Raw genomic sequence first — 13982 nt, 5'->3', positions numbered from 1 at the left:
TCACACGTACAGCAGGAGGCGCGAGAAGGAGGCGCGCCAGAGGGAGGGTCCTTCCTCGTTAGCTCCACTCGGTGGCTCCTTTTCTATCGCCACAACCGCGAGGAGGAACCTGCCGAGCCTTCCGTGTGGCTTGTTTCCTGCCTGATAAAGAGCCCGCTGCCATTTGGATTTGATGAATTTCTGAATCACCCAAGGGCCTGGCGATCCGAAAGAGGGTGGAGGCTGAGGACATTGGGATGGGACCGGCAGTCCGGAGGAATCGGGGCGGGATGACACCCCCTCCAGTCGGGCAGACTGGCTCGCAGACGTGATGCGGGGCCACAGGGACACTTGCGCTCTCGTGCGTGCCGCACTGGTGCAGCTCCGGGTGAAGAGGGGGCGAGGGCAAGAGGAAGTCTAGGCGCCAGAGCGTCAGAAACGCTTCTCAGCTCCCCTAGCACTCTGGAGGCTGTCCCGAGGGGGGCCAGCGGGCGGTGCACGGCGGACTTCCAAGTTGCCCTGGCACAGCTGGAGGTCGGGAGCTCTGAGCCCCCGGAGGGCGGGTACCCGGAGGTCCCAAGTGCCCGCGAGAAGCCGGCAGCGCCAGGGACCTCGTGGCGCGCTCGGAGCGCGCCAAGCCGCTCATAAGCACACGATAAACGCTGGCGGGACAAGGGTCTGGTCGGCCGGGGCGCAGACTAAGCGCGGCCCCGGAGCGCCTTTCGGTTTGGGGTAGCCTTACTTCTGGGAAGGGACAGGGAACTGTCAATCAGCGAGGGAGGGAGCGCACCGGCGCCGGGTGATGTCAGCGGATCAGCTGCTCGATAACAAAGAGGGGGTATTACAGGAGAAAGTTGCAGCGGCGGCGGCGGCCACGGCGGCACCCCGGAGCCTCAGAGGCCAGGGGCAAGTGGGCGAAGGGAGGGGGCACGGCCGCTGCCGCAGCAGCTGAAGGCCGAGGAACTGAAAGGGCTGTAGGGGGAGGCAGCGCGAGCCGGCCCCGACTGCTCCTCCTCTTCCTCCTCCTCCTCCAAACTCGCAGGGCTCAGCCCCAGCGCTCGCTCAGCCGCCGGGAGCACCACCCGGAGGGACGGGAGGCAGCCGCGCGGCCCGAAGCTGGGCAGGGTCCCCAGGCGCCATGGATAGCGACGACGAGATGGTGGAGGAGGCGGTGGAAGGTACAAGCATTTCTCTGGGGCCGGGGGAGGAGGCGACGAGGGCCCAGAGCGCGGAAGGAGTGGCGGGCTGCCACCGGCGCGGCGCCGGGCCCCGCGGCCGCCGCTGTCCCCTGCGCGGTGGCCGGCTGCCGGGCTTGGGCGGGGGCCGGACAGCCACGGCCACGCCGCCGGGAGCGCGCACTGCGCGGCGGGGCGCAGGCCGGGAATGGGGCTCCGCCAGGCCAGGGGACCCCGTCCCGCCCGGCCACAGCCTGCATCTGCCCTCGGAGTTGGGAAATCTGCCCCGCACTCTGGTCTCTCTCCTTTCGGGAATGGAGAGTGAGATGCTCAGGGGGAGAGCCCCCTGAGGCTGGGGGTCTCCGCGGAGCAGTCCCCCAGCCCAGGCTTGGCAACCCTTGATCCCCTCTCCGACCGCCAGCCCTTTCCTTCTGCTCGCTGCTGCGCCCCGAGGCGACCGTGGCCTCCCGGCGCAGCTCACGGGGCCAGATCAGGCACGTGGCAGCCGCGGCCGGCCGGGACGGCCGCTCTTCCGAAAAGATGAAATCATTGCAGGGCAATGAACGAAGCTCCGGACCTGGGGCTCGAACGCGCGCCGTCCGGGAGGCAGGTGGCCTTTCCCTCTGCTGCCCCTGAGCGAACTCAGTCGAACCTCCCCCTCCCCCTTTCTGCTTCCGAGCCGGGGTTCCGCTGTCACCACGCTGTGCAGGCGCGCCGCAAGCCCGGACCGAAATTGCTGGGTGACACTTAACTTTCTGAATTCCATGCAGTTGGCTGTGGGTGATATCACCGCTTTGGTGTCGTGTTTCTCCGCCCCTTCTTTTCTAGCGCCCTTCCCCCGACTTTTCTCGACACTTTGTTTTGCTGAGTTTCTCCACCTTTTTTTTTTTTTTTTTTTTTCTTTGCTAGTTCTGAAAAACGACGCGGGGACGTTATACAATCTCGTTATTTGTATCATGAGATGTTATGGTTTTGTAACAGTGAATACTGGTAAATACTCTTTGGCTTATTTATTTATTTGGTTCCACCCCATACAGCACGTCGTGATGTTTTTCAATGTTGTGTGGTATTATCTAGAATATTTTAAACCAAGCATCTAAGTAAATAATTTTTAGCTGTTGGTTGAGTCTGGTTTCTATCTAATTTATATAAACAAGCTCTCACAAAGGACAAAGAAAAATAAAGTGGCAGCACTGTCCAAATGCATAAGGATACATAGTTATTGCTACATTGGGAGAAATCAATTTTAATGTTTTCATAAACATAATTCCTTTTGCAGTGCTCCTGAGGTCTTATTGTGAGATTAACTAGAATAATATTTCTGAATTCTTTAAAAGGTATCCAGTCTAATGTAAATATTTAAACTTATTTCTTCAACTAGCTTTAAAGCCAAATAAAAAGTGTGTGTTTTTTTAACTTCAGAAAATTTTCACACTGTTGTAAACTCACAGAGCTATTTATCACTCTAATAAGTAAAGCCAATGATGGGGCTTATTGGGACCCAAAGACATTGACTGAGTTGATCCACAGGAAGCCTTCTTAGCATCTAAAACGTATTGACTTGTGTCTTCATGGTAAAATACTCTTCTCAATTTGTTAGGGCTTACTCTCATTCTTCAAAGTTTACTTTTACCTGTAAAAATTTAATACAAACCCTTGATCTTTAGTAGGGCTCCCCACGTTTAACCACTTTCCCCTCTGAAGCTGTTTCAAAACTTAACATCCAGTTGTCCATGGTCCTCAGGTCCTTTGCAGAATGTGAACAAGAGCTTTAGAAATGTATCAGTGTTGTGAGACTGTCCGCTGGATTAGAAACTGGGAAATTTCTTTATATAAACAAGGAAGGTTCTGTTATATAGGCTGACCATCTACGTTGTCCAAAATCAGAACACTCTTGAGACTGACAGGGGGCACTGTTAATAATTATGCTGGGACAACTGGCCTAAGCCTTGAATGTCTGGGGCAATCTGGGACACGTGGTCACTCAGTCATACCGAACAGTAAATAGTTAGAGTGACACAGAATCTTTAAACGTACTTAGAAACATCTCAGGCTGTAACTTGCACAGTGCCTGGAGCATGTGTGTATGCACATGTAGTAAACTGCACCCAGTTTTTCTCCAGCTTTTCTTGGCCTTTTTAGTGCTGTTTGCAGTAGTCTTTATTTAACATCTAACACATGCATGGGGGATTGGTATAAATTGTTTATGATCTTTTCCCAGAGAGAAGCTAGTCTGAATATCTGGTGTTCAAGTACCAACTAACCTACCTCTCTCTATAAACAGAGCCTCTGTTCTCAGTAGTTTCATTGTCATAGCTATTATTATTGTTGCTATAATTGTTTAGTCCTTCTATGTGCAGGCTCTGTGCTGAGTGTTTCACAGACATTATCCATTCAGTATTATGAGGTGGGTACTAATACTATCCTAATTTTACAGAGGAGGGAACTGACGCATAGAGAAGTTAAAAACTAATCCAAAGACACTCAGTGAGGTGGGAAGAAAGGCTTGGACTTACAGAACCCCCCGCCACCATTCCAAACTGTCTCCCTAGAGTTTTGATTTTTGATTTTTAATGAGTCAGTCAAGTATATAAAACACTTGGTAACTGAATTTGGAAGCAACAGTTAAATATTGTGTCAGTATCATTCTTGATCCGTGTAACTCTGTAGAGGTTGGTTCCGATAGAGTTCAGTGACTTTCAGAACAATGTATTTGGGGGAAGAGAATTTAACTTACAGCCTCTGCAACGGACATCCTTTTTCTTCCTCATTAGAAATTTACTTTGGGGAAGAAATTGATCCCTTCAGGACTCGAGTTTAAATTTCTTATACATCATATACACCTTGGTTCTCTGTAAGGGTGGAACTGTAGCTTGGGTGAAGTTCTAAAATCAGGGTGCATGAATCCCCAAGGAGAGATGGGTGGTGGAGGGGCAATGTACCTGTGTCTCCTCTGCTCCTTTGGGAAGGCAGCAGGCCCTAGGCCTCAGAGGGCCTGAGAACTCCACTTGAGCTCTGGTGCAGCTTTTCAAAAACACTTTGAGGCACATTGCAATGTTCAGTGGAGAGTGATGTTTAGTTTTCCAGTGTTATTTTTCAGGGACTTTGCAAACAGAAATATTTATTACTGTATCTGTCTCTTTCTCTGCTTATAGATAGAAAGATGAATATGACGTGATCCCTAATATAATTTCAAATAAATATATCACATGTATACAGATGAATAGTGGTGGTTGAAGGGGGGAAATAGATGAGGAAAGATTTCCCAGGAGAGGTTGTCATAGAGTCAAGTTGAGAGAGGACATTTGTGAGTGAAGACATAGCGGTATGGAATTACACAGGCACATTCAGAGAATAATCTTACGGTTCTGCTGTTAGCATGGGATGTAGAGGGAGAAAAGTGGAGGGAAGACAGGGAAAAGAGGCTGAGTGCATGGACTGTGTGCTGGTGGCCGTGGAAGCCATGGGGGCTCTTTCGGGATGGGATGACAGAGTCGGAGCTCCACTCTGGGAATATGAACAAGCAGTGATGAGCAGGGCAGTCCGAGGAGGCTGAAACAGCAGGTGAGGCCATCACCTTGAAGGCTCTCTGCAAACGTTCATATGCCCAGTTGTGAGGGCAGGAGAAAACAGAAAGACCTAGAAATGTACAGGAGATACTGAGGCAGAATGCTCAAAAAGGGGAAATATTAAGATCCCCAGAACAAGGGGCCAGAATGAAAACAATGAGCTCAGTGTTCCACTACCTCAATCCCCTCAAAATATTAAGATTTTATTTTTTATTAGCAATACCTTTACTATTATACCTGCCCATCTCTAATAAGACTGCTCGTGCTCTGTACCAAGGATCAATGCATGCTAAGTGTACTGGGAGCACCACTCTCTCCTCGTCCACACGTTAAAATTATGTCTGTCACTAATAGTTGAGCTCTTGCAAAGAATTACTCTTAAAAAATCACATTGTTTTTAACAGCGAGGGTAAATGCAGCATCAAGAAGGCATGTTCTTTGCATTAAACAGAATAAGCTTGCTTATTATTATTATTATTATTATTATTATTATTATTATTATTGAGTGTCCTGGTCTACAAAACCAATGGTGTGTGTAAAGGTCTCTTCTCTGAGGGAAACACACACACACCACTTTCAGATTTTTGGTAAGTAAGCCTCAAGCAGAAAGCAGCGATGTCTGTTCCGGAGGGAATTTCCTTTGCTGAGAGGTACATCCGCTGCACAGAATACATGCCTGGCTCTTATCAGTTTAGGGAAAAATCTCACTCAGAAGTAAGTTGAGGGGGAAAATTTAACTTTCTATCTGTTCAGTGGATATGATCTTTAGAACAAAGTGAAAAAGTAGACTTGTGAACCGATACTTTTTTCTTCCCTTTCTCTAACTTCTATAAATATTTAAAATCATGCTGCAGACAGATACACGGTACATTAGCTAGGGCAGCATTATAAACACAGAGCAGTCATTCGAGTTAATTTTCCCTGTTGTTTGGGCCTGGTGCTCACCCTCTGTTTAGTGGAACTGGCCTGGAAGGCTGTTGGCTGACTTGGCACATTTTACAAATTGACCTCAATCAGAGCAGGGAGGACTAGTGTTTCTCTTTGAGTTAGGTAACACTTGGAAGGGATAGGAATTTGCAACCAGGATATGTTGTTGAAAACTTGGTAATTCTATGAGCATTATCTTAACCACAAAGTCTTCCACTTCTCTACCATAGGCCTGGGAATTTCTACCTTTTTAGAGGTGACCTTTTCCACCATCAGTAAGGAAGAAAGAGTGTCCAGCTAGTTTGCCTTTCTCTAAAGACAAAGGGAATTGATGGATTTGGGGAAGGGGCTTTTAGCATTCATTCAGCATTTGTGCAGAGTGGTTAATGTATCTCTAGGGCTAGTCATGTAGCACTGGCACTCTCATAAGATGGGGGGTTGGGAAATTGTTGTGAGGTTTAAATTAGATAACAAGAAAGCACCCAGTGCCAGATACACAGTTGGTATGCAAATCTTTTTTTCCTTCTCTATATGTCAGTATCCCTCCTCATTAAATTGACTCACTGACATGACAAAATATTACATGATCTTGTTGTCCAACTGGCATTTGAACAAGAGTTATACTAGAGTCTATTCTAACACTCATGTTGAAGGGATCTGAGGCACGAAACCCAATCTTTTCTCTGCCCGCATATCTTTGTTTGGAAGGTCTCTGTTGTTATTGTCTTGCTTGTGGCTGTTGTTTCAGATACAAAGTTCTACTGTTAGGAAAACCACTCCAGGCTTAAATATTCAGAATGAAAGTCTTGAGTGGTCACAACCTTGAATTTCTAGTTCCCTTAATTGATCATATCCTAAGGATGAAAAGAAAACAAAACAAGACAAAAGGAGGATCCTGCTGTGGTCTGATGAAGATTTCAGAACTTTCTCAAAACAAGCAACCTAAAAACCTTTAGAATGGCAGGAAAGAGTCACATGTTCAAACACTTCCTTCTAAACGCACAAGGTCACCTAAGAAATGTCCATCATTCAGTGGCTCTTCTCTGTCTCTGTCTCTCTCTCTCCCAAGAGATTAAGAAGGTGACAGGACTTCTCTTCACTGGCCTGTTGAAAGAGGCATTGAAATAAGTATCCTTCATGGAGTGGCGTTGATATTTTTGTTGTCATCTCAATTGGGATCAGTACTGTTCCTCTAAGTGCTTTTAGTGTGTTACATGACACTTTCAATTTTCGCTAATATCTAAACATCATTGCTGAAGGTGCATCTTCAGTGTTTTATTCAGAAATAAGACAGGGCTGAGGGAAGGTGGAAATGAATTTACATTGTAGTTTTTTTCCTTAGTGTTCATGTTTATCACATTTCTCTTGATGTTAAATGGAATAACAAATTTTATCAAATATTAACTTTTAAAGTCTGAATATGTAAACTGCAAACTGCTTTGTATGAGGAAGCCATTTTCAACAAATTAGTAAATACGCCAGTATGAGGCTAAAATGATTATTCTGATATTTATACCTAAATCAAAGGTAAGACGCTAAATTCATAGAAATGTTAATGGCTACATTTAATTTGATCCCAACAACATTTCATAAAAGAAAGCTTTTAGCTGTACAATGAGTGGTTTTTTTGTGAAAAGGAAAAAGTATATTTAATTCATTTCAATGAGAGAAATGTCATCAGTAAATATTTAGTAAATAATTGTCCAAATTATTTCACATGACTTAAGTGTCGTTGGATTACATCATGTACAATTGGTTTTTGAGCGAGAAGAAAGCAATTATGGCCTAGTTCCCTGCTGACCATTAATTCCTGGCCCTTGATAGAAAAATATCTGTGCTAAGAGGAAAGGAACCATATCAACTGTGATTTATTTAAGTAGTTATTTTATTATAACATGTTCTAGGTAACCTGTTCTGTGCAGTCAGATGTAGCAATAAAACATTGTATTTGTTTACTGTTATTTTGTGTTTATGAAACCAATAACTCAAATGAAGAGTTTTTTCAATTCCTTATAAGAATGCTTACTTACCATCTCTTCCAAGGGATAATACTCTTTTATCATGTTAGAAGAAATCATCTTAGGAGACTAAAGCATTCATTGTGGTGGTATGGTTTGTGTTTTCTTTCCTATCTGTGAGCCATCTGGAAGCCACATTTAAGTGTTTAATGTCCCTACACTGCACACAGTGTTCAATGTTTTCATATCTTTTTCATCCATGACCCAGATTGTGAACCAGGGAAAAGCCAGTAGAGTAACTGCCTTCATTTTCACCCACCTCTGCAAAATCAGCTCACCAGAGTGATTGGGGAGATGTTAGTAAGGTGATTCTTGGATTTTGTGAAATATGTAGATGGTAATAAAAACCTAAATATTGACTGTAAACATAAATATTAGAATATGCTAGACTGTGACCCAATAGGAACCAGCAGTTTAAAGATCAGTGTAATAACTGCTGCTGATGTTCAAGATCACTACTTACATGGCCATGTGGATACTTTGGCTTCATTTAAAATACAAACCCTCTGAACACAGTGGTAGAGGGTATACAACAAGGTTATTACTAAACATTTAAAGCTAAAAGATTTTGTAAAGTAAAGCAGTAAGTTTAAGGTTAAGCTTAAGTTTAAGCGTAGAAAGACTGATTTTATATTTGGACAATGAGGTGTATAAATATTAGGGCAGTTTAAAGACATGACTGTATCCTCATTGTTTGCATGTAACAAACAACAGCAGGGTTTTCAGACTTGCTAGCAGTCCTCCTCATCATACTATAGAATGACGTATAAGATCATACTGCATACTTGGTGTTCTAGAATTAGACAATTTACAGCAAAGACAATACTTACAGTATTATATGTAACAGTGTGATGTCAACCACATTTCAGTTAAGCATGTGAGACTAGGGGCATTAATTCCAAATATGAGAAGTACTGTGTGGGGAAGTACTCAGTAAATTGTAATAGGCACTGCAGATAATATTGCTGGTAACAACACTCAGTCCTAGGGAAAATGCAAGCTTATTTAAAGTTCATATTCTGAAATGTGTCTAAGTCCCTCTGTTGTGGACCTGTCAGTTCACAAAGTGTACATAACAATCAAGTTGACTCTGCTGATGCAGGGAGATGAGAAATCTTTGAGCGTTCTCTATCTCCTCGTGCCAGGGAAGGGACCCTTCAGCAGCTCAAGGGGACTTGCCTGGCAGCGTCTGAGTGCTAATGTAACTGCAGATGTTAAGGTTTGCCATGTGGTTCGCTTTCTCCAGGGCACCTGGATGACGACGGATTACCACATGGGTTCTGCACAGTCACCTACTCCTCTACAGACAGATTTGAGGGGAACTTTGTTCATGGAGAAAAGAACGGACGGGGGAAGTTCTTCTTCTTTGATGGCAGGTACCACTCACAGTTTTGTTTTGTTTTGGAGGGTTACTAAATTATTTTATCTGAAGGAAAGATACAAGTGGAATAATTTGAGTGGAAGTTTTTGTACAACTTATACAAAATGTGAAAGTAACCCCAACATGTATGCACTGCTTTGGTGACCCAGGAAGTCACCCCAGTGGCTATGGGGAAGCTAGCCTAAGGCTTAGCTCTCATCACCACCACCTCCCACGGTGTACTTATCAAAGAGACACTCTGCCATGCCAAATTCGGGGCCCCCATCTTGCAACATTGATTCACCCATGGTCATCCAATTCTCTGATGGACTTCCCTTATCATTGAAGTAATGCATCTTAATGAAATCACTTAAGAGGGGATTGGTTTTGTCAGTGGCCACCTTGGGCAGTCCTGGTAGTGACTGAGTCACACTTTTTTCCAAGTGTAGCACACACTTCATTGCATTCAGCCCACTCTCCCAGTCTTCATGATCTCGTTTCTTGGTATCCTGAAGGAAGATTCGGTCACCTTGTTGGTTCTTCAGCTTCATCAGTTTCTCAGCATGTTCCCTCTCCTCATGAGACTGGTGAAGAAATTATTTGGTACAAGTTCGTCATAGTCATATCGTAACAATCTAAGTAGTAAGACATCGACAGGTAGACACAGGAGGGTAGAGCTGTAGACTTACGGTTTTTTTAATGCTTGTCTTTGGGATAATTGGTCTTTTCATGGGATACCTCAATGCTGATGTCAGGACTAGTATTTTCCAGTCTACCTCCAGTTGAAATATTTTTCACAGCAGGGCGCTTTTTACCTCTGACTCCTGTCTGCGGACACTGTGAGGCCGAGGCTCCTTACCTAACTCTTGTGATAGGTGGGAATGGCTGTAGGACTTTTCTCTTTCAAGGAGAGATTGGGCTGCACTGGCCCAGTTTTTCAGCAATGACTTTTACACCATGTCAGCTTCAGAGGCAAAGAGTGACCGTGTGAACTTCTCAGGCATTTAGAGGAATTCAGAGCCATGAAAGGGCCATCTATTTTCAGACCAGTTGATTGGGTAATACAGAAATGGACTTAGCTAAAGCAGGTTATAGGATTCGGTGGGATATAGCACTACTTACTAAACTTTTAACCTGGGTAATAGGCCAAAGCTTCCTAAACCTAGGAATTCCTTTGGGAAAGGAAATGTCTAAGCTGATAGCTGAAGGGTCATAGCAGGGACTGGCTTGTGACCCAGATCCCTTTTCTGTAGGCCAAGTGAGTTGTTTGTAAAGATCATAACAGTTCATCAGGTTCTCAATTATTTGATATAAGGACAGATGAGGAACGCAATAAAAACCCACCATAGAATGTTTGTAAAATTTCATTTTAATTAATTCCAACCTTCTATTTCCCATTGTCCCCAATCTCTCAGCCCACCTTTTTTTCTTAGCAGAGCTTTGATTACAAAGTGTACATTTTAAGTTGTCAGATATCTTACTTCCTTTCTTTTGCCCTGCTGTGGATACCTGGTGGAACCTGAGCCCCGTAGAGGCTTCTTTCAAGATGTTGGTATCAGCGCTTTCTTCTTTCATGATCCTTTAACCTGTCCAGGGGGAAGCTTTCCTGCCCCATTTCCATGGCAGTTTATGTATAGCTCTTTTTCTAGAAAGTGTTACTTTTTACCTCATGCTGCAATTATTCTTTTATTCATTCAATAAATATATGTTTATGTAAATGTCTTATTTTTCCCCTGTCCCCGTGGACAGAGGTTTCCTTTAGGGCACAATCTGTGTCTATTACATCTGTTATGCTTCATAGCACTTTCCCTTAATTTGATACTTTAAAAAAAGAGAAAAAGTCCTTGCCAGGTGGTTGTAGGACCTGAATGAGAGGGTGAGAGGGCAGAATTCATTCAGAACACCTTCCCTCCTGCCCAAAGTACACACATGCTCATGCTTTAAATCTGTTAGTTTGATGATTATAGCCAGGAATTGATTAACTCTTTGGGAAAACAGTTCAGCAGATTTGCTTGAATTTAGTGTTGGTTACCTGCTTGCTTCACAGACATGATACACAGAGTATTGATGGGCTAGACCTATCAGTACTCTGAATCAGTGTGCTTTGGAACCAGTGTGCCAAGAATGAGCTACATGTTAGCCCAAGATACTGATCCCCTCAGCCTTTTGGGTAGCCACGTGGGGCCTGAGTCCTCCTGAGCATCTCCCTTCCTCTGTCAAGCTAGGCACTTCTGGCCCCAAGCAGCTTCACCCACTTACCACAGTGTAGTCTACAGATGCAGTCATCTGCTTGTGCGTCAAGACATGAAAAAGCTGAAGCACTAGGTCAGTTTGAAGCACTAGCCAATAACTATCTATAGGCTAGAAATAAACTCATCGACTTTTTCCTTTTCAAGCACCAGTTCACTTTTTTATACCCACCACTCAAACACCTGTAGAGACATCAAATAGTGGAGTCACAGAATGGTGGCATTAGCAAGGACCTCAGGAGGTTGTCTTAGGCTTCATATAGACGGGGCCAGTACTTGGGGGGGGGGGAGAATGTTGGTATCATTGCTTTTATTACACATGATGAAGTGGTATGGTGACAGGATCTTAAAAGGTCATTTTCATCTTCCTTAAGCCCAGTATCTGATCATGTTATGAGACATCTGCCAAAAGGATTTGCTGTAAAAATTAGTGAGAAAGTCTTAATGACTGAAAAAAAGACTGTGGACTCTATTAGGTTTTTCTGAGGGGGATATGGGATTTGGATATGAAAGGGTCAGTTGTTTCAACATGAAGCAGCACCTTTGTTTACATTTGTCTATCAATATTTCTCCCTATTACTTCCTGCAATTTTTAGGGTCTGATGTGTTGGTAAAATTAAGTGGGAACCCTATGCCTTTACTGACAGTCAGGAATTTTTCCTTTGATCTGGAAAAATTCACTCAAAAAGGCTGAAATCAAGGTTTTGAAATAACAGGTGAGGAAACATAAACTTTCTGTTGAAGAAAGTTGTTCAAACCTGTATTGCTGGTTTATGGCCCCATAAAAGGGTTTGTTCACAACTGTAGAAACCCATGTTTAGAAAGAGAGAAGGAAAATCACAAGGAGTAGTAACAGAAGATGTGGGCTGATGCATTTTAACCTTATATGAATCCTGAACCCAGGTGTGTGATTTATGAGAAGGATTCAAACAAATGTGAATTAATATCAGGAGAATTCTAGAATCAGTTTTTTCCTTGACAAAGAACATGATTAGCCTAAGTAAGAATTTTAAATATCCAGATTATCAGGAGAAATGGCCATTAAATTTTTTAACCAAGTTTCTAGATAGAAGAAGATGTTATTTTATTTTTAAATTGTAAATATAACAAATGCTTGGTGGAATAAAAATCCTCCAGAAATACAGAAATGTAGAAAATGAAAATGTTTCCTTTTTTTTTGCCCCCTCCCCATGTCATAGAAGCAACCACCATTGGCAGAGAATTTAAGCATCTTAATTAAATATATTCAAGGTAAAATACAGAAGTAGCTATCTATTTCTAACTCAGCTTAAATAGTCAAAATGTACATTGTTTACTTGTTCACTACTGGTTCAGAATGTTGGCTAGTTTTGAGATCAAAATCAAGACTTAGTCTTTTCTTCATTATGTGACAAAATGTAGAACAGAAAAGCGAACTTACTACAGCCTGCTTATTAAGTCAGAAACCTAAACTCAAACCACTCATCTTTTACCAGATGGCTTAACTCACAAATGAGGAATGAGTGGGAAAATTAACTTTATTTTTTAAATTGTTTTTTCAAGCAGTTATTGTTTTCCATTTTTCCCCCTTTTAAAAAGAAAGAAGAAAATTGTCATAAGATTATGTAATTGAAACTTCTTAACATCGACTCTGATCCTGAGAGAAAAGAATTTATGCAGTGAGGCAAAAGAAATCTTGAGGCTTTTTTGATGTAGATCTGGAGTCTGTCCAGCCCAGTGAATTAGCCGGAGTACTGTAACATATTATGAAAATGTTTAGTGTTCAAAATACTTTGATATGCACATCTGTTTCATTATTAGTATAATTTTTATACTAATCCCTAATTCTGGATGTTTATTTTAATGTGTTTTCCCTTAATTGTTCTCATTTCAACTAAGATTTATGTACTTGAAGGCAGGACTTAGAATGGTAACAGGAAAGATGGTAACAGGTATTTCAATGCAAACTGGCTTTTTGGGGGCTATAGACTATTAGGGAGTCATACAGTTTTTAGCCTGATTATGAGGTAGAGATGATGCTTCTACTTGACATGCCAATTAGATTTCAAAGTATTTACTGCTCCATGACTTCATTTCTCCTGTGCCCAAGCAATTTTCTTATGTTGATTTGCTACATTAATGTGTCCAGCTAAGAGGGCTCCTTGTGGTTTATCACTGGCCAATAACCTAAGTGAGACCACATATCTGATGAGCCACTGAGAAATGCTGACATTTTCCAGGTGGCAGATCAATGCAGGATTTCTTGTGTTTGGTTTTTAGAAAGTGCTTGGCCACGTTTCAGAGAAATTGGAGTTGGAATGAACTTCTGAAGTCTTGTATTCCAACCTCCCGCACAAGGCAAGAGTACCTTATATGTTCCTGACAGCTGTCCAGCTTTTGCTGGAACCAGGCTCAGCAAATATATTCATCTGTATTCTAATGAACTGTTCTGATTGAGGCAAAAAAAAAAAAAAAAGGTGTGACATGCAAGAAGAAAGGGAGTGGAAAAGAAATGAATAACTTTGAATATCTACCATTTGTTCAATACTGGACACATTGCCTTCATAACAATCTGTAAAGTAGGTTTTGTAATGCCATTTACTTATGAAGAAACTAAGGCACAGAGTGACTAATTTGCCCAAGGTCACCTAATTAGTAAGGGTTGGAATGGAGATTCAAGTCAAGGTGAATTCAGTTCTAAAGCCAACACTCTTTTCACTACATCT

General features: G+C 42.9%; 1 protein-coding gene across 2 annotated transcripts in view; it reads left to right on the top strand.

Moving 5' to 3' along the window:
* Window positions 1-269: 269 nt before the first annotated feature.
* Window positions 270-13982, top strand: part of SETD7 (SET domain containing 7, histone lysine methyltransferase) — a 44595-nt gene continuing 30882 nt past the window's right edge. The window contains exons 1-3 of one of the 2 annotated variants that reach the window (XM_063108810.1): window positions 270-340; window positions 1022-1157; window positions 8915-9044. In XM_063108810.1, coding sequence (XP_062964880.1) covers window positions 311-340; window positions 1022-1157; window positions 8915-9044 — 296 coding nt within the window. In that variant the 5' untranslated portion in view covers window positions 270-310. The other variant, XM_063108811.1, reaches the window with a different exon arrangement.

Source organism: Cynocephalus volans, chromosome 9 (genome assembly GCF_027409185.1).
Source record: "Cynocephalus volans isolate mCynVol1 chromosome 9, mCynVol1.pri, whole genome shotgun sequence".
NCBI classification, from domain to species: Eukaryota; Metazoa; Chordata; class Mammalia; order Dermoptera; family Cynocephalidae; genus Cynocephalus; species Cynocephalus volans.
The sequence above is the reverse complement of the archived record's forward strand: the minus strand, read 5'-3'. Positions and strand labels throughout refer to the sequence as shown.